Source organism: Rutilus rutilus (assembly GCF_951802725.1).
Source record: "Rutilus rutilus genome assembly, chromosome: 25".
Classification (NCBI taxonomy): Eukaryota; Metazoa; Chordata; class Actinopteri; order Cypriniformes; family Leuciscidae; genus Rutilus; species Rutilus rutilus.
The window spans coordinates 19,995,044-20,017,139 of NC_140229.1; the positions used below are offsets into that span (position 1 = coordinate 19,995,044).

At 45.7% G+C, this 22,096-nt stretch overlaps 1 protein-coding gene across 1 annotated transcript in view; it reads right to left on the minus strand.

The window, feature by feature from the left end:
• The window catches only part of LOC311284934 (sodium/glucose cotransporter 1-like), a 54,711-nt gene that overhangs the window by 18,481 nt on the left and 14,134 nt on the right, over positions 1–22,096 (minus strand). Inside the window, exons 5-6 of the mRNA XM_084400234.1 lie at positions 21,952–22,056; positions 21,203–21,308 (exon numbers count right to left, since the gene is read on the minus strand). Coding sequence (XP_084256360.1) covers positions 21,203–21,308; positions 21,952–22,056 — 211 coding nt within the window. The remainder of the gene's footprint in view (positions 1–21,202; positions 21,309–21,951; positions 22,057–22,096) is intronic.

Sequence of the window (22,096 nt, forward strand, 5' to 3'; positions counted from 1 at the left end):
AGACTGCATAATCTGCTGTGTTACATAGCACAGAGTCAGCTGCGCTCTGCTTTAGTCCAAAGATTCTGGAGCAATGGCGCCCAGCGCTGCTTTATAGTGCGGGGACCCCGCCTTTATTTTGCACGCTTGAACGGCATTGGCGGGCGAATTCTTGCCTGCGAGATTTCATAAGGCTTCAGTATATTCAAGGAAGGAGGAGATAGCCCCATAGCGTCAGCTCTGATACAATGTCAAGTGAACCGAACTCAAAAGGGAACGTCTCGGTTACGCATGTAACCCTCGTTCCCTGAGTAGGGAACGGAGACGTTACGTCGGATGGCGACGAATGGGGTTTCGCTTAGAAAGCCTATCATCTTCGAGTATATAAAACGAGCCAATGGCAATGAAATGCCATGGGTCTGCGGAATTTGCATAGCGTATCTCCGCCCCACCCTGGGGGTATATAAGGAAGTCGCTGGCAACATGCAGATATGTCTTCGCTGAGGAGCCGAGACTGAACTCAGGCGTTCCAGCGGTACAGCGGAAGTGGCAGGGAGACGTAACGTCTCCGTTCCCTACTCAGGGAACGAGGGTTACATACGTAACCGAGACGTTCCCTTTCGTTGTCACTCCGAGTTACGTCGGATGACGACGAATGGGGTTCCCAGTGTAATCACGCCACCTCTCGACTGTCTTCCAGTGCCCTGCGTAAGTCTGAGCTCCCTGTCGTGAGACTGGCACGGACGAAGGACTCCTACTTAACACAGGAATACCAAGGTACACTGGGAAGCATATCTCAGTGGAAATATGCAATCATGCCCAACCCGAAGGGGGGGACTTGGAATACACATATGACCCCGAAGGGCTGCATACGGAGTAACACTGGGGTGTCCAGCCGCAGGTGGAATATTTCAACCCCAGGGGTGGAAAGGTGGCTTGCCGAGGGAAAGACACATGCTCAGAGAGGCTTACAGTGGAAATACACATGTGGGGGTCGCCCAGAGGGGGAACCATGCACATGGAGGCACCTAGCCAAGCGCGAGAGCTGCCGGTGGCATAACTCTGGCGTTGACGTCAACAGTGCTGGAGGAGACTCAGGGCTCACCTGAGGAGAATATCGCTCGTATCCCGTCCGTGGAGAGGAATGGCGAGCAAGCGAAGACACCTGAGCAGAATCTAGTACCGGCTAGTTGAAGCGAGTACATGAGAAGAAACTGGCTCTACTCGGAGATTATAGAATCTCGCAAATGTGTTTGGTGTCGCCCAGCCTGCAGCTCTGCAGATGTCTGTTAGCGAGGCGCCATGCGCTAGAGCCCAAGAGGAGGCCACACTCCGAGTGGACTGAGCCTTCACACCAAGGGGGCACGGTCGACCTTGCTGCTGGTATGCCAAAGCAATGGCGTCCACTATCCAGTGAGACAACCTTTGCTTGGAGAGAGCCTTTCCCTTCAGCTTCCCACCATAACAGACAAAGAGCTGGTCTGAGGTCCTGAAACACTGCGTTCTGTCTACGTAAGCACGGAGGGCGCGTACTGGACAGAGCAGTGCCAAGGCTGGGTCTGCCTCCTCCGAGGGCAGCGCTTGCAGGTTCACTACCTGGTCTCGAAAGGGAGTGGTAGGAACCTTGGGCACATATCCAGACCGGGGTCTCAGGACCACGTGAGAGTTAGCCGGCCCGAATTCCAGGCACGCTTCGTCAACCGAAAAAGCCTGCAGGTCCCCTACCCTCTTGATAGAGGCCAATGCAACCAGGAGCGCTGTCTTCATTGACAGGAACTTAAGCTCCACTGATTGCAGAGGCTCAAAGGGAGCACTCTGCAGGGCAGTTAAAACCACTGAGAGGTCCCAAGAGGGAACGAGAGGAGGGCGAGGAGGATTTAGTCTCCTCGCTCCTCTCAGGAACCTGATGATCAGGTCGTGCTTCCCCAGAGACTTACCTTCAACTGCATCGTGATGTGCGGCAATGGCGGCAACATACACTTTCAGGGTGGAGGGAGACAGCCTTCGCTCCAACCCTTCTTGCAGGAAGGAAAGCACGACACTGATCGGGCATTTCGTGGGTTCTTGATGTTTAGAAGAACACCAGTTGACGAAGAGGTTCCACTTCAACGCATAGACTTGTCTGGTGGACGATGCTCTAGCGGATGTGATGGTAGCCACCACCGCTGGTGGTAGGGTACTCAAACCTACCTCTTCCCATCCAGGAGCCACACGTGGAGGTTCCAAAGATCGGGACGAGGGTGCCAGAGGGTGCCCCGTCCCTGAGAAAGCAGGTCCTTCCTCAGAGGAATTGGCCAGGGAGGTGCTGTCGCGAGGAGTACTAGTTCTGGGAACCAGGGGCGGTTGTGCCAATACGGGGCAACCAAAATGACCTGCTCCTCGTCCTCCCTGATCTTGCGCAAGGTCTGCGCAAGAAGGCTCACTGGGGGAAACGCATATTTGCGGAGGCCCCGCGGCCAGCTGTGCGCCAGTGCATCCGTGCCGAGCGTGCCCTCGATCAGGGAATAAAACAGGTCGCAGTGGGACGAGTCGTGGGAGGCAAACAGATCTACCTGAGCGTCCCCGAACTGATCCCAAATCAGCTGGACCAACTGGGGATGTAGTCGCCATTCTCCAGCGAGAGGCCGAACTCGAGACAGCTCGTCGGCCGCCTGGTTCAGGTGTCCCGGAATATAAATGGCTTGAAGCGACCTCAGATGCTTCTGACTCCATAAGAGGAGGTGGCGGGCGAGTTGCGACATACGGCGGGAGCGTAGACCACCATGACGGTTGATGTACGCTACTGTGGCGGTATTGTCTGATCGGACTAGTACGTGTTGACCCCTGAGCAACGCCCGAAAGCGGTGCAGGGCAAGGCGTACAGCCAGCAACTCGAGGCAATTGACATGCCAAAGGCGCTGGGGTCCTGTCCAGGAGCCCGCGGCAGCATGTCCATTGCACATGGCACCCCAGCCCGTGGTGGAGGCATCTGTTGACACAACAACATGCCTGGAAGCTCGTTCTAAGGGCACTCCGGCCCGTAGAAAACTGAGGTTCGACCACGGGGTGAAGGTCTGACGGCAGGTCGGAGTCACTGGAACTCGGAGCGTGCCGTGTTGCCATGCCCACCTCGGGACTCGATCGCGAAGCCAAAGCTGAAGCGGTCTCATATGAAGCAAACCGAGCGGCGTTACAGCGGCTGCGGATGCCATATGCCCCAGGAGCCTCTGAAAATGTTTCAGTGGGACCGCACTCTTGCCTTCGAACTGACGAAGACAAGTCAGCAGTGACTGCGCGCGCTCGCTCGTAAGCTGCGCGGACATGGCGACCGAGTCGATTTCCATACCGAGAAAAGAGATCCTCTGCACTAGGCAGAGTTTGCTCTTCTCCCAGTTGACCCGAAGGCCCAGACGAGCTAGGTGCCGGAGCACAAGGTCCCTGTGTTCGCAAACCTGATCTCGAGAGTGAGCTAGAATCAGCCAGTCGTCGAGATAGTTCAGGATGCGAACCCCGTGTTCCCGGAGAGGAACAAGGGCTGCCTCGACGACCTTCGTGAAGACGCGAGGAGACAGGGCTAGCCCGAAGGGGAGAACCGCGTACTGGTATGCCTGCCCCTCGAAAGCAAACCGAAGAAACGGTCTGTGTCGAGGAAGAATGGAGACATGAAAGTAGGCGTCCTTCAGGTCGATCGCTGCAAACCAATCCTGTGGCCGTACGCATTCGAAAAGGCGTTTGGCCGTGAGCATCTTGAACGGCAGCCTGTGAAGGGAGCGGTTCAAGACGCGCAGGTCTAGGATAGGTCGTAATCCACCGGATTTCTTCGGTACAATGAAGTAGGGGCTGTAGAAGCCGGACCTCATTTCGGCTGGAGGGACAGTCTCGATCGCACCCTTCGCCAGTAGGGTGGCGACCTCCGCTCTCATGATAGGGGCATTGCCACCGACCATAGTGGAGCGGACTCCCGCGAAGCGGGGAGGAGACCACGCGAACTGAATCGCGTAGCCGAGCCTGATGGTTCTCGCGACCCAGCGGGACAGCCTGGGGAGCTCTAGCCAGGCCCCCAGAAACTGTACCAGCGGGGTCATACGAACCACAGACGTACCGTCGGTGGTGCAGCGAGGCAGAATGACCGGCCCAGGCGAGGGTGGCATAGCGGCCCTGTGCGGGGGCACGGTCCCACGGGGGCGTGCTCTGGCAGGGGACTGGCGACAGAGGGGGATGAGAGGAGCGTGGCCCGTGGGTGGCGCATGCTGTCATCCGAGAACTCTGTGTGCTCAGAGATGAGTGAGTCAGTTCTGTCTTTAACCACATTAGGGTGCTGCCCGTCGAGGGACGAGCAGCGGGAGTGGGAAAACCAAGGATTCTCCCCCGGCCCTCCACCGGGGGAAGGAGCGGCCCTGCTACCGTCTCCTGCACAGAACTGGGTGTCATCTCTGAGCAGCCACCCTCAGGAGCGCCGCTTGGCCTGGCGTTTAGCGGGGCGCGGGGCTGGAGGGGGCTGTGACGCCTTCCTACGGCTTCCTCCACGACGCGACCCGGGAGCAGCGGACTGCTGGGGCCGATCGGGAGGGGCGGGAGCCGTAGGAGGGCGTCCTCGGCGGCGCGCAGGCTGAGGCACCTGTGCCGACGGCTGCGCTGCCGGAGCAGCGGGCCGCCGGGGCAGGACATGTTTTAAAGCCTCAGTCTGCTTCTGTGCAGTCGAGAACTGCTGGGCAAAGTCCTCGACTGCTCCGCCGAAGAGGCCAGCCTGGGATATGGGGGTGTCGAGGAACCGGGTCCACTCGGCCTCCCGCATATCAGCCAGGTTGAGCCACAGGTGTCGCTCCTGGACCACACAGGTGGACATCACCTGACCCAGGAAGCGTGCGGTCACCTTCGTCGCCCGGAGAGCGAGGTCGGTGGCGGCACGCAGCTCATCAAAGAGCCCTGGGTCAGACCTCCCCTCGTGCATGTCACGCAACATCTGGGCCTGGTAGACCTGGAGTGTCGCCATGGCATGCAGTGAGGAGGCCGCCAGCCCCGCAGCTCTATAGGCCTTCGCCACAAGCGTGGAGGAGAACCTACAGGCCTTGGAGGGGTGCTTAGGGTCACCGCGGGAAGAAGCACTCTGAGGACACAGTTGCATCGCAACAGAGCGTTCAACCTGGGGAACCCCAGTGTACCCTTTGGCGGCCGCCTAATCGAGAGGAGGCAAGGCGGAGGAGGTCGCCGAGCGATCACGGGAAGACAGGGGTGCCTTCCAGGACCTCGTGACCTCCTCATGCACATCCGGGAAGAAAGGCATTGGGGTTGGACGCCGACGAGGGTCAGCGGCCGCACCCAAAAACCAATCGTCCAGCCGCGAGCGCACTGGACCAGGTGGCGGGGACCACTCTAGTCCAATGGCTGCGGCTGCCCGGGAAAGCATGGCCGTCAGCTCGGGATCTGACTCGGGCAATGCTGGCACACCCGAGGGTGGCAGCACAGCCGAACCATCACTTCCCGAGGACTCCTGCCCACCTTGAGATGCAGCGATCGACATTGAATCTTCATCTGGAGCGCCGAATGAGACCCGCGGCAAGTCAGAGGACTGTACCGCGGTCACATTCGGAACACTCGCGGGTTGCACGGAGGTAGAGGGGGGTGTGGAGCGTGGAATAGTCGGCGCTTGGTTCCACACCGTCACCCTCAGGTCACCCTGGCCGCCAGCCGAAGTACCAGCTCTCGCGGAGCTCGTAGATCGGGGTGCGGATGAGGGGACTCTACTATACAGATCATTGAGTCTCGACCGTAACCGTGCGATGGGCATGTTCCCGCAGTGGGAACATGACTCATCCACAAACGCTGCCTTAGCGTGCTCGACACCCAGACACACAAGGCAGAGATTGTGCCCATCAGAATCAGAAACAAATAGACCGCAACCAGAAGTACACGGGCGAGGCATCTTTAAAAAGACGTGCACCGTGTAAGCTCTTTTAGAAAGGAGATTTCTCTGCAAATGCTGAAGCGACCAGGGAGAGAACACACACACACACTGGCAAATCACTGCACAGATAAGCAGGGAATGTGCACTCGCTGGAACTCGCTGTCACACCAACACTTGGAGAGAGGCTCGTCTCGAAGAGAAAGAGATGATAACTCAGAATTGGCTGTGGAGTGAAGTAATGAACTTGGCTCCGAAGCGAAAACATATCTGCATGTTGCCAGCGACTTCCTTATATACCCCCAGGGTGGGGCGGAGATACGCTATGCAAATTCCGCAGACCCATGGCATTTCATTGCCATTGGCTCGTTTTATATACTCGAAGATGATAGGCTTTCTAAGCAAAACCCCATTCGTCGTCATCCGACGTAACTCGGAGTGACAACGAAAGGGAACCGAGGTTACATTAGGTAACCGGAGATGTTAATTTTAGACGCTACTGTAGATTTTACATAGATACAAAAGAAAAAAAAGTATAAGGAAGGTGTACTTCAATGTGCAGACATATATCAATGTAGTTCAGATCTACATAGTGCTTTCTTAACCGAGGAAAGACAGATAGTAACTTTAGGGCGCATTTGTATGGAAGACAACAACTCCCACAATGCACCACATTGCACAGCTCCGCAAGCCACTGCCACTAATCCAGAATACCGCCTATGAGGTATCTGCCTATTAGAGAAATCACTCTTCCATCTACAAGGCTAGCTACCACCAGAGCTTGACATTCATTTCACACAAAATTTCTAGTTAGTTGACGAACTCATTAGTGAATTACTCCTCGTTTGTATTTCTTTCGAAATGGTGAATTATTGCATGGGTGAGTGTTTGTAGTCTCAACCCCTCTACAAAGATATGGGACTTCCTGCTTAGAATGACGCAAAATGACGATTTTTACATCATTATAAGCAGGAACCGCAACACTGAAATCCTTATTTCTTCCATCTCAGGGGAAAATGAGGGAATAATGCACGACCATTCAAAAATATGACTGGGTTTCTAACGATACAAAGCTTAATGCAAATGGGTGAAGTGTCCCTTTAACAGTACACTTTACAAAATGAGTGAACATAATATGGAAAGGTGTGAATTTTGTGGGCAAGAAGAATCGGAACATGTTGTGCTGTCAAAAATATATTGTCAGAAATATGAGACTGAAAGAAGGATTTAAATAAAAAAATCTAGCAAAGATAAAAATGGAATTTATACTAGGAGATATTCTACAAAACTCAAAAATCTATATTTTTTAGTATCTTAGAAAATAACTAATTTGTGGGAGAGGATATAAAAAGGGAGGGGAAATGTCATTCTGATCCACACTTCATACCAGTCGGTGGCGGTAATAGACCATTTTATTGTTTGACAACCACCAATAAAATCTCAAAATAAGAAATCATGGCACGCAGAGGAAAGTGCAGTTGATCGGGTCCTTTCTGTGTTTACTTAAATTAAAGAAGTTAGAGATCAGTTAAAGTTGATTAACAGCTATTTAGTCCACATGTAAACATCAACATTTATTTTAAGTATTGATGGATTCTTATTTTTACATAAAGAATTAATGTAACATTAAAAAACTTTAAGATTTTAGATTCATTAACTCATAGAAACCACAACAATGTTTTTGCTGATGAGAGATGTTGTATATAGCCTAAATAGATGAAGAAAATATATATTATTTTTGGATATTTTTCACGTGGTCTCTTGTATTTGTCTCTTGTCTCTTGTTTTATTTAATGTGGATGTTAAAACGGTCACAGCAGTGTTTATACCTGTACTGCATGTCATGTCATGTCACCACACATTCAAATGATGATGATAATGTTTGTATGACGTGCATACAATGGAGACCATTTACGTTTCATACATGTTTTGTTTTAAGCTGCATGTAGGCTATATGTAGTTTAATTGTTTCAGAGAAAGGACAAATTGTGATGGCACGGCGCCTCTGAACTTCGATCTCGGAAACGACGTGCCTTGTGGGTTGTTCACATGCCGCTGTAGTGAGTACATATGAAAAAAGTGGTGCACGAATGGCCAAACAACGAACAGTCATCTAGCCGTGTGTCATCCACAGCTCATTGATCCCAGAGGGGAGCGGAAACTGTTGCACATTGTTCCACAGTGCGACAAATCACCAGCAGCTACAACAGTGGTGACAAGGGCAATGTGTCACAGCACACAGTTCATCGCAGCCTTCCGATGACCCAGCCGGGTCTCCATGCTAACTGCACGACATCGCCAAACAACACATGAAATGGGCCCAAGATCATTGAGATTGGACCATGGATGATTGGAAGAAAGTGGCCTGGTCTGACGAATCAAGATTCCTAGTGCATCACGTCTATTACCAACAGAGGCTATGTCACCAGGACGCACTGTTGAGCGGACACAGGCCAGCAGTGATAGTGTGATAAAGTGATAGTGTCTACTACCGCTGGGGGTTGGCCACTTGAGTCTTATGGCAGGTACCATACGGTGCCCCATCCCTGCAAAAGAAGGTCCTTTCTCAGGGGAGTCCACCAGTGAGGAGCATCGTGAGTGGGATCTGAGTGTGCGGTGCAACACTTGTCTAGCTCTACGGTTCCTGTGAGGGAATGGCAGGAGACACATGAAAAGGTGTTGCATCCTCGAACTGCAAACTCCTGCCTTCTGGAGATAGAAGAGGGGGCTGAGAGTGGCAAGGCATAGTATTGCTCACTGTCAACAGAGCTGCATCTTAGGACCCAGAAATTGCTCCTTTGTTGAAATTGTAGGAGCAAAAAATAAACTCATTAAAGGATTCTCCACCCGGCCGTCCTCCGGGGGGGAAGGAGCGGTGTGTCCACCATCTTTTAAAGAGCAGTTTCCTCCATCTCTGGGTTTCCCGTCTCAGGAACACCGCTTTGCCTGACGCTTAGAGGGTCTGGCAAGGACTGGGTAGGGCTGCGTGGCATGAGGCGGAGGTAGAGGCCGCAGAGGGATGCCCTTGGCGACGAGCAGGTGGGGGGACTGCCACAGGCGGATTGGTGGAAGCCATAATATTTATAATATACAGTATTTATAATATATTTTAAATGTATTAAATTGCTGCTTCATAACTACTAATTACTCAAATATTAACCCCCCGGGGTCAGCCGTCGCGACCGCCTCGTTTTTTTTTCTTATCAGTGCGAAAGAGACTCAAATAGCTCTGTAAATTTTTGTCATACATATAAGTGTTATATATGATTCAAAACTGTTAAATGTCTACTTTTATTTGTGTACACTCATAATGAAAACAAAATGTTGAGATTTTCGTGAAATAAACAAAATTAACATGATGCGCGTTCTGCCATCTCTCTCAGTGTGAAGCATTCTGAAATGCGACAGAAAATGAACTGTAACTCAGCGAACACTTGCCACACAGACATGAGAGATGTGTCTTTAGAAAGCTTGATGTGTCTATTTTCAAATGATATAATTCATATCAATAACAAATATTCTCTGTTTAAGTAATCCATATGAAACCAACAAGAGGTACAGTTTTTCAAGCATCTGCTCATTATCTCTAATGTGACCACACCCAGGCGCGCACAAGCAATTCACTTGCTAATCGTCCACGTGAAGGAACGCAAACCTGTAAACGCCTCATTACCTCAAAACAAAGGATCAAACTTTTTCATTCTTCTGCTTTTCATCGAGTTTGGAAGACACGCTGTGAGTTTACCTTGGATTTACCTCAGAAGAACACGATTTGAAGATACTAAAATGTATGAAATCAACGGAAACATGTTGAAATATGAACTATAGACTGGTAGGCAACCTTTAAATGCTAAATAAATATACATGTACGACACAAGGAGGTTTTTATGAATATTATATAAGGGTGAATATTATTATGTTTAGACCAATGTTTTCTATGACGTAAATGTTTAATGTGGTAAATATAATGTTTCATAGTGAGGAGCGGCTCGATCGTTTCAGTAAACGGTCTCTGCACACTCTGTGAGTTTGGGTCACTCGCGCTGTGCATTTGAAAAGCACAACGCGCCAAACATTAGGCTACATGTTTTTACTCTCATCTCATTTCATAACGTCATAACGAATGTTAATCCATACATATGATAACATATGATAATCCATATATTTTTCTCAAGTGTAGTGTGAAGTGTTCCTTTCTAATTATGTATAGTTATACATATAATGTATAGTTATAATGTTCTAGTTCCCTCACAGCCCCACCTGATATGGCCATTAGGGGAGGGTCTTTGTCTTCCCAGGTGTGAAACACATCAATATTCATGATGATTCAAGCCCTCCCCCGCATACACAAAATATGTCTTACAAATTATAAATCAATATATTGTTTTATGTAAATGAGTGGGCAGGATGATTTTCACATAGTTTTGAAGCAAAAGATTTAGGCTACATGATACAATTTTCAAAAGACTTGTGAAAAAATAATCAGTATGGGTTTTATGGCCTTTTTGTTTTTGTTTTTTCACAAACCACGCATAAATATCATTTTCTCAAAACTACAAACTTTTACATACATGCTGCTCACATATTATTGTAGCACTTGTTTGGATTATACAGTAATTAATTAGTAATTAAGTAGTTTTTTTCTGCTGCTTTATTATTATTATTATAATACAGATAATATTTGAATTCTATCAGAAGAACTAGGGATCGCTATGGAGACGGCGGGTTAGCATACGAAGTAACAGACAGACACAAGATTAATTTAGAAATATAATTGTTTAAATTTAATTTGGACGAAAAGTAGAAAGTCAATAAAATAAAATAAATGACAGAAACACAATAAACAATAAAACTGACTGCAAATTTCCACCTCGAGTGCACTCTTGTCGGTGTTTTCACATATATACCCACATAGTCAGTTCAACATTCAGGAAAAATAAAATAAATGAAACAGACAGAATATCACAAAAGAGTATAATCTCTCTCTCAAAGGGATTTCAAGTGTCTCTCATGAAAAGTTAAATGTCTCTCAATTTTGGGTGATAGTTGACCATACACCCTCAAGAAGGAAAAGAAAAAAGAAACAGTTCTTTAAATCGAATTTGTCGTTCAATGAGGTTTCGGTGGAAACTCAAGGAAAGGATATCGGGCCTCCTCTCCACCACGCGATGTCTTCTTTTCTACAACTGGGTTGGCTCGCCATCAAACTCGCAGTCTACAGGATGTTACAGGAGGTCGTGCAGATCTTCACGAATCAAGAAGGAAGAAAAAAAAAGAAAAAACAAAGAAAAAAACAAAGGAGAGAAAAAAACCTGGCCTGATCACAGACCAGAACATTCATTAAGTACATTTCAAAATAAGTTCCACATCTAAGATCCAGAATAACATCTAATACACAATTAAAATTTCTTCACGAACTAATATAATCACATTCGTTTACCTCTAAATCACTAGTTCTCTTTCATACAGACACGTAGCCAACAATGGTGACGCTGAACTCTGAAATGAACAAATAATAACCATGCGGTTCACTATGACCGCTCAAACTTAAGTAATTACATACTAGTACATACAAATATCTTTTTCTTCACAGAACTGCTTAACTAAGTTACCTTTATGATCGATTTTTTTCTTTTGCTCTCACTCGGGCGCACCTCGTGTGTGATCGTAAAATGGCGTCGATGAACTGCAATGTGCAATGGCCATGCGCTCTCACTCAGGCGCACCTCGTGCGTGATCGTTAAATGGCGTCAGTGAACTGCAATGTACAATGACCATGCGGTTCACTTTAGACATTTGTTACCACTCGGATCAAAATACAATTTTTAAAGAAAATAATCAGTCCACAGCAACTAATTTAATGTTTAGTAGCAGTAATTCTATCCTATTATGAAGGATTCGTCTTTTATTTTCATTAATTATGTGATACTGACTCACCAATAATGATTTATTCCTCTATTCAGTCGGCTTCTTGTTCAGAATGCATCAATTTAACTATATCTCAACTTCTCAATACTTTTTTCAAAGATTTTTAACCTCAGATACATAAAATGGATCGCAACGATGGGATTGCGTCTGCTCTTCTCAATCAAGCTCGTCTCTTCTGTCATCGCGCATGCTCGTCGACACTCATGACGTTAATGACAAGAGAGCTCTCATTGGTTGATCGCTGAGAATTTATTTTAGAATATATTCACATATTTTTCTTAATATTCTTAATCTTAATAATCTCTTATCGACTTTTATTAAGGGAAAATCATATAACTAAATTGTGTAAATTAAATATTAACTTTATTTAACCTGTGTTACATTCTCCCCTCCTAAATTCATGCAAGTCCCTTTGCATGTTCTGCTCGGCTGACTGGTGACCACACCGTGTAAACCATTAGGCAGCAAGGGAAGGACATTCAGAGTTTCATCTCCACCAAGAGATTTAACAAAAGCTGAATTCAGACCTTGGAACAAAGATTGGACCACATATATTAATGGGTTTCCTGGCTGAAAATAAGTAAGTCGCTCTGGTTCTCCTCTCGGTCTAACGGAACGCCTCGGTAAGGTGTCTATCTCATCTTCTGATTGTTGTTCGGCTTTTTCACAAACACCTGAACTTTCAACAACACTGGTTACTTCAACTTCATCAACAGAACTGCCCATTACGGCTTCGACTTGGCCCTGACCAGGTAAATTACTCTGTCCAAGGGTGCCGGAAACATTAAGAGGTAAGTGCTCATCGAGTGTGTCGACAGGTAAGTATTCACCAGGTTTATCAACTGGTAAGGCTTCAACAAGTAAATTATTACTCTGGTCGCCCTGCAAGGCGTCGCCGATAGGGAAAGATTGTTCGGCCGAGTTATCAGTAGAATCAGCGTTCACTGTCTCTCTTTCCGTACAGATATCATGAACTGTAGAGAAATGTGCTGTCTCTATACTTGGAGTATGGCTGTACTCGCAATACGAATTTCCTTCTTCGGAATCAGAGAGACAAGTGTCATCAATTAACGGAACCTTAGGATTCTGTCGTGTTCGAGGTCTTGAGATGGATTCGTTTAGAGTGGGTGGTTCAACTTCGGAAGACAGTAAAAACCCACACGGGAGCAACATATCTCTGTGAAGAGTACGCAGAGGACCGTCCTTTCTCTCTGGACGAACAGTATAAACTGGCAATTCAGCTGCCTGACTCACCACAACATACACCTCAGACTCCCACTTGTCTGCTAACTTATGCTTCCCGCGTAGCCTAACGTTCTTCACCAACACTCGATCACCAATCTCCAAAGAGCAATAAGTTACAGATTTGTCAAACCTAGCTTTGTTTCTTTCTGCACTTTTTGACATACCACGTGACGCAAGCGAATAACTTTCTTTCAGATTGTTTTTTAGATGACTGACATACTCCGAATGAGACTGTCGTGGACCATCTTGATACGGCAACCCAAAAGCAAGGTCAACGGGTAACCTGGGTTGACGTCCAAACATCAATTCGTAGGGAGTGAACCCAGTGACCTCATGTTTCGTGCAGTTGTACGCATGAGCTAAAGGTTTTACGAAATCTCTCCAACGAACCTTGTCTTTTTCTTCTAAGGTACCCAACATACTGAGCAGGGTCCTATTAAAACGTTCGACAGGATTTCCCCTGGGATGATAAGGGGTTGTTCGGGTTTTCTTAATACCTGCCACCTCACAAAGCTCTTTGATGGTGCGCGATTCAAAATCTCGGCCCTGATCGCTATGAAGACGCTCGGGGAACCCATAGTGCACAACAAAATTTTCCCAAAGACATTTCGCTACCGTTCTTGCCTTTTGGTTGGGTGTGGGGACTGCCACAGCATATTTGGTAAAGAAGTCAGTGATTACCAAGATGTCTCTCGTGTTACTTTTGTCTGGCTCTAATGAGAGAAAATCCATACAGACCAACTCTAAAGGTCTTGTGGCTTGGATATTAACCAACGGTGCAGCTTTTTGAGGCAATGATTTCCTCCTCACACAACGACCGCATGTCCTGATCTTTTGTTCTACCTCCGCAGCCATCTTCGGCCAGTAGAACCGAGACCTTACCAAGTCTAGAGTTCTCTCCACCCCCATATGACCCATACTGTCATGCAAACTGGTCAATACAGAGGGCCTCAGTTTCTCAGGTAGCACGAGTTGATAAGTAACTAATTCCTCTACCTGCCGTTTCCGGTAAAGCACCCCACTTTTTAACTCAAGACGGTTCCACTCTCTTAGAAAAAAAGGAAGATCTGGGAGTTCCCTCCTGACTGTTGGTGGAGGCTTTTCTCCCGACTCTAGGCAAGATACTACTTCCCGAATGACTGGATCTGCCCTTTGCTCATCACCGAGGTTCCCTGACAGGTAAGATACAACAGGTAACCCCTCAAAATCACCTTCTTGTTCGTAACTATCAGGTACAGCATCAGGATAAAGTGCAAGAGATTCAACAAACGCAGCACCACACCCAACGTCCGTTGGCTGTCTGACCAGATGTTTCTCACATATAGCCTGAACTACTTCACTTGCGGTGTCACAAGAATCTGCAGCTTCCGTGAGATGATTCTGCATAAACTGTTGAATTCGTTCGTACTCTTTTTGAGATAAAGGATTTTCGGGCAACTGTTCCTGTGGTCGCCTTGATAGACCATCAGCATCAGCATTTAGCTTGCCTGCTCTGTACTGTAACTTAAAAGAAAAAGTGGAAAGGGCAGCAAGCCACCGGTAGCTAGTCGCATCTAGTCTCGCCGTGGTTAGAACATACGTTAGAGGGTTGCTGTCGGTAATGACGGTGAATTGGCTACCATACAGATAGTCTCTAAACTTTTCAGTTACTGCCCATTTAAGGGCAAGAAACTCAAGCTTGTGCGCCGGGTAATTGGACTCACTGCGGGACAACCCTCTACTTGCATATGCAATGACTCGCATCCTCCCTTCCTGTTCCTGATACAAGGCTGCTCCTAAACCCTTGGTGCTGGCATCTGTATGTAGGAAATAGGTAAGTTTAGGGTTTGCAAAGCCCAACACAGGCGCAGTAGTTAGTTTGTTGATAACAGACCGAAACGCTTCCTCACAAAGCGGCGTCCAACGGTTTCCGAACGACTCTTTAGGGTTATGGTATGGACCCTTACTCTCACTCCGTTTACCACCTTTCCTAGTCGGCGGATACCCTACAGTCAAGTCGGTGAGTGGTTTCACAACCCTAGAATAATCTTTAATAAATCGGCGGTAATACCCCGAAAAGCCCAAAAACGACCTTAACTCTTTAAGGTTTGTGGGACTCGGCCAGGTTTTTAAGGTTTGTACTTTCTCTGGATCGGTCTCTACTCCACGCTCTGACACTATGTGCCCTAAATAACGTACAGACGTCTGAAAAAACTTGCACTTTTCAGGGGCGAGTTTTAGCCCATACTCTCTGAGCCGAGAAAGAACTTTTAACAGCCGTCTTTCATGCTCTTCCAAAGTTTCAGAAAATATGATCAGATCGTCCAGGAAGACAAGTACTTCCCTGAGATTGATATCCTCCATACACTTCTCCATCAATCTCTGAAAAGTACTTGGGGCGTTAGTGACCCCCTGAGGCATGCGATTAAACTCCCAAAACCCCAGGGGGCAGACAAAGGCGGTTTTAGGTTTGTCTGCCTCTTCCACCTCTATCTGGTAATACCCAGATTTCAAGTCGAGAACGGAAAACCATTTTGATCCAGTTAAAGCGGAAAACGTCTCCTCGAGATTGGGTAATGCATATGCGTCTTTAACTGTTTGAAGATTTAACTTCCTATAGTCTATGCACAACCGTACATCTCCATTTTTCTTCCGCACCACTACAATAGGCGAAGAAAAAGACGACTCAGACTCTCGGATAACGTTGCTTGCGAGAAGATCGCGCAGATGTCTGCGGACGGCTTCCAGATCTTGCGGATGGATAGGTCGCGCCCTATGTTTAAAGGGAGTTTCATCGTGCAGATGTATACGATGTTTCACCTTTTGTGTATGCCCAAAATCTAAATCGTGTTGGCTGAAAACGTCAGGCATTTCTCTGAGTTTTGCTGAAATGCGTTCCCGCCATTCTTGTGGCAATGGGGACTCACCGAAATTCAAGGCGAAATTAGAATCCTGAGTAGGCAAGTGCTTACTAACAGGGGAAACACTCGGCTGGGGGAGCACGGACTCAACTGCATGCAGCTCTGCTATTATGCATCTTGGGGGAATGGCTATATCGTGCTCGGTTTCGTTTTTTAGTACCACAGGTAACCAGACAGATTGACTAGAAGGAGTAAGTAAGCAGCGCTTCACAAACACACCACCAGGTAAAGAGGATTCAGACGGGTGTTCTACCACTACACACTTATCTATCCCACCGGGTACCGCAAGAGAGCCTTTCACCACGACAGTTTGACCAGCGGACATGACCTCCGGTATGTTGCCTCTTAATCTCACCTGACTCAGAACGCCACTCGTGTTCTGCTTTCGCCTCGTTTCAAGAGTTTTCAAAACCACTCTATACCCAAATAGAGATGGCTGGTGCTTCGGGGATACTGCCACTAACTGCTGCTCATAGAGGATGTCGAGAGTGTTTGTACCTATTAAGATCAAAGGCTGAGTGTGAGACTTTACATCTGGAACGACTAGAGCTACCGTGGCCACTTCAATAGTCGCACCCAAAAACTCCTCAGGGAAAGTGATGTCTACCTTTACGTAGCCTTCGTACGGAACGGAAAACCCATTGGCGCCTTCTACTTCCAAAATATCGTCAAGAGGGTTAATCGGGTGCTCTGAGAGGTGTCGTTCATAAAAAGACTTAGGCACAGTTGTGACCTGCGATCCAGTGTCGAGTAGACAATGACATTTCTTACCAGCTATGCTGACTTCGGCAACACATCTAGCACCAACTAAGCCCTTAGGTAGGTTTGCACTCTGCTTCCTAGGAGCTTGGCATTTCTTGAAGACACGATTTACAATGGGACCACTCGATTTAAGCTCAGTTCCTGTATGTCCCGCGACAGGAACTGCCTCTAGTTTAAATCTACGCTAGTGGAGGGATTCTGTGACTCCCACTGTAACTGTTTCTCCCTTAACAGCCTACGTTTAGTAGCGACAAGCTCGGGGTTTGGCTCAGAACTACAGGACGATGCAATGTGGCCATCCTCACCACATGTGAAACAGTACCACGGTCTAGGTCTATCAGTTGGCTTCTTATTGACCGGAACTACACTCGCAGCAGCCCCTGACTTCCTTTGGTCAGGTGGTGCAGGCCTTTTGACTACCTCTCGCGACGGAGTTCTCTTTGGATGTTTTGGTCGGACTGCAAGATTAGCTAACTGACTCTGCAACTTGACAATCTGCTTCTTTAACTCACGCGTTTCAGTTTCAAGAGGACTCACTCTAGGAGCTTCATCTTGTTCTAACTCAGCAGAAATCCACGCTTTCTGAGAGTGCATAAACGCTCTCTGCTTAGAAGACCCAAGGTGTTGCTTCATTCGAGTTGCTTTCGCAGTATGTCTATCCTCCTCTGTACGAAGCATAAGGAGAAGCTGTGCAAAGGAAGGAGGATTGTTTCGCTTTTGCTCTAGTCGTAGTTCGGCGATCAAGTCATTATCCCAGCAGCCCCTGCAAAACTGCTTTAGGAGATGCCTATCTGCCTCTGCTGGGACAATACCATCTCTTTTGACGGTTGCACTTAAAGCTGACTGTAACCTGTACAGATAAGTAGATGGCCTTTCACCTGCATCCTGCAACGTGTTCATGAATTTCGCTAACAATTCGTCCCCGTCCTCCACAGCCCCGAAAGCGGAGTCCAACAGCTGGAGGTAAGCAGAAGGAGGAGATTCGGGATTCAGATGCTTTATAACATCCGCCGCAGGCGGCAAAAGACTGTCTAGTATTCGCCTAGACGCATGCAAATCGGACAAAGAGGGATCTTTCAAAATGAATTCGACACTAGAACGCCAAATGTCGTAATCTACCTCGTTTCCAGGCCTAGGGCATTTTCCTGAAAACACTCTGAGCCTGGGCTGTATCTGCCCTTGAGCAACCACTTCACTGCTCCGCACAACATGCTCAACTACTAGCCTTTGGACCTCAGGCGGGTTGAGAAATTTGGACGACGTGCGAAGGGTCGGTTCAATCAAATTAATAGGAGTAGGTTGGGACGGTACATCATCTATCTGACTTGGTGGATTACGAATTGGGTCGAAATTCCCATCCGGAGATGCCCAATATGGTTTCTCACAGGTATTGTCACCAGTACTACCAGAAACAGCAGGCTCTGGTGGGAGGTCAGCACTCATTTGCGACAGCATTTCACTCAGTATAGACTCAAAGTTGTTTCCGCTCAGTTCTGCTATTTCTTTTAATCTGTCCAGGTAGGATTTTGTTATGCTACTACCAAGTTGCTGTGTAAACACACTGGCTAACGCTCTCACATCATACTTAACACCTGGTTCGCTTGACAGCTGGTGAGTAAACGGCAATTTTGGTCCGAGTGATTGCAACGCTTGATTACTGTTGTACTCAACGATTACGTTTTGGTAGAACTCGGATTCTTTGTCATCGATGCGCACGGTTTTGGCAAATGACCCGTATCGTTTCAGAGCATCAAACAATTCGTCATCGCTCTCAGTGTCTGTTAAACCACTGACTATTACGGAGTTTGGGATAATAATCCCTTCAGCTTCAATAATCTCCATTATCGTCGCTTGCTTAAAAGCAAAAGAGAAAAAAGGAAAATCAAATGTGTAGCTGTTAGTTCTCTGCAACAGCGCCGTCTCCTGGCTGGCTCGCCAAAGTTTATGTAGCACTTGTTTGGATTATACAGTAATTAATTAGTAATTAAGTAGTTTTTTTCTGCTGCTTTATTATTATTATTATAATACAGATAATATTTGAATTCTATCAGAAGAACTAGGGATCGCTATGGAGACGGCGGGTTAGCATACGAAGTAACAGACAGACACAAGATTAATTTAGAAATATAATTGTTTAAATTTAATTTGGACGAAAAGTAGAAAGTCAATAAAATAAAATAAATGACAGAAACACAATAAACAATAAAACTGACTGCAAATTTCCACCTCGAGTGCACTCTTGTCGGTGTTTTCACATATATACCCACATAGTCAGTTCAACATTCAGGAAAAATAAAATAAATGAAACAGACAGAATATCACAAAAGAGTATAATCTCTCTCTCAAAGGGATTTCAAGTGTCTCTCATGAAAAGTTAAATGTCTCTCAATTTTGGGTGATAGTTGACCATACACCCTCAAGAAGGAAAAGAAAAAAGAAACAGTTCTTTAAATCGAATTTGTCGTTCAATGAGGTTTCGGTGGAAACTCAAGGAAAGGATATCGGGCCTCCTCTCCACCACGCGATGTCTTCTTTTCTACAACTGGGTTGGCTCGCCATCAAACTCGCAGTCTACAGGATGTTACAGGAGGTCGTGCAGATCTTCACGAATCAAGAAGGAAGAAAAAAAAAGAAAAAACAAAGAAAAAAACAAAGGAGAGAAAAAAACCTGGCCTGATCACAGACCAGAACATTCATTAAGTACATTTCAAAATAAGTTCCACATCTAAGATCCAGAATAACATCTAATACACAATTAAAATTTCTTCACGAACTAATATAATCACATTCGTTTACCTCTAAATCACTAGTTCTCTTTCATACAGACACGTAGCCAACAATGGTGACGCTGAACTCTGAAATGAACAAATAATAACCATGCGGTTCACTATGACCGCTCAAACTTAAGTAATTACATACTAGTACATACAAATATCTTTTTCTTCACAGAACTGCTTAACTAAGTTACCTTTATGATCGATTTTTTTCTTTTGCTCTCACTCGGGCGCACCTCGTGTGTGATCGTAAAATGGCGTCGATGAACTGCAATGTGCAATGGCCATGCGCTCTCACTCAGGCGCACCTCGTGCGTGATCGTTAAATGGCGTCAGTGAACTGCAATGTACAATGACCATGCGGTTCACTTTAGACATTTGTTACCACTCGGATCAAAATACAATTTTTAAAGAAAATAATCAGTCCACAGCAACTAATTTAATGTTTAGTAGCAGTAATTCTATCCTATTATGAAGGATTCGTCTTTTATTTTCATTAATTATGTGATACTGACTCACCAATAATGATTTATTCCTCTATTCAGTCGGCTTCTTGTTCAGAATGCATCAATTTAACTATATCTCAACTTCTCAATACTTTTTTCAAAGATTTTTAACCTCAGATACATAAAATGGATCGCAACGATGGGATTGCGTCTGCTCTTCTCAATCAAGCTCGTCTCTTCTGTCATCGCGCATGCTCGTCGACACTCATGACGTTAATGACAAGAGAGCTCTCATTGGTTGATCGCTGAGAATTTATTTTAGAATATATTCACATATTTTTCTTAATATTCTTAATCTTAATAATCTCTTATCGACTTTTATTAAGGGAAAATCATATAACTAAATTGTGTAAATTAAATATTAACTTTATTTAACCTGTGTTACATTATTGTAGCAGAGTTTGTGCTGAATACAGTGTAATCACAGAAATAAGCACAAATGTCAGAGCATGTCAGAACACCTCCAGGGCCCAGAAAACACCTCAGACCCCAGAGGGTTAATGCATATTTTTACATGTTGGTCTTTGGTTTGGCTGATAAAAAAAAAAAAAAAAAAAAAAAAAGATTTCTCTAAAGCTTTAGCAACAGCAGTTTAGCAGCCGCAGGACCATACAAACACTCGCAGCCACAGCTCATGTAAACATTTACAGCTGGCAGGATAATGTCTGATTTCTTATAGTTTATTGGTGGCCTGGTTTGTTCCTGAGATAAACCTATTACACAACAGACCATGGGGTTGACAGAAGTTTAAAGTCACAATGCAGCTTGCCTTGCACAGGCTTATCATCTATTGTCAGAATGGGCAATTTCTCATAACACATACATATCACGCTACAATAAGCATCTCACCGCATGGTCCTACAACCCTGGACTTTACTCTCTGTTGTAGTATAAACTTCAGGGACCATATAAAACAGTTTTTTTTTTTTTGCATCCCTAAATCAAAAATGATAAAAAAAAAAAAATCCTTATGCATCGCTTTCTGCCAGGACTTAATAATAATCTTTTACATTGTAATCCTTTTATTTTATATATTTGGCATGATTGTGTCCCTGTGTGTTTAATAAGGAATGCAGGGAATGGGAGTATAATGCAAATATACTGTATGTAATAAATACCATATATATATATATATATATATATATATATATATATATATATATATATATATATATATATATATATAATACAATACACTGCAAGTTTGGAGTATTTATATCAACAGACCTGTTACTGTATAAAGAGCTGTAATCAGCAGCAGAATAATCACGGCCAGGTAAATGTTCAGACCCAGAGCCTGGTTGATGAAAATGCCCCCTGCAAACATGTCCCCCTGAGAAGTGGAAAAGGCAGAAAAATAGTTTGAACTGTCCGTTTCAAAACAACGTCTGTATCTTTATAATCTAAACCCATTTTAGTCTGAATTCACATGGCAATAAAATATATTTCTTAAGGAAATCACCACCATTTCAGACCATAATCTGTGTTAGTGAAGACTTTATGTAAAGATTATCAGCAAACTAAATACAGAGGCTGGACAGACAGCACCATATTGTGAAAATGTTGGCAAGTTCCAACTCATTTTTCAGGTAATCATTGTCAATATACACATAAGGGGAAGCAGCAAATGTAAGGTAAAACTTTATATAAAAGCCTAAGGGAAAGTGTATATTTTTGGTCTTTTAACTGATACACAAACTGGTTACAATTTATTTGACGCCTTCAGTAGTTTATTTCAAATGTTCTTGTACTTGATGTGTGCATGTAGTTTCTCATTATTGGTCAAAAAATCTGCATTCATAATAATTAACGAAATAATAAAAGGCTTTTAAAATAGTTTTCGATTGAGTGTAGCATGTTACACCACTGATGTTAAAATTTTCTAAAAGTATTGCATGAAAACTACCTCTCAAAGTACCATGTTATTACCATTTGATACCATTTTCTGTAAGGGCTGAGACAGAGTTTGGACTCACAGAGATTTTGGTGAAAACGTAGAGAATCAGGGACAGCAAAGAGAGATAGATACGGATACGCTGCCCACCAAAGCGTTTCTTCAGGTACTCCGGCATGGTAATGACCTGCAGATAACGCCAACAAAGGACCATAAAAATGATACCA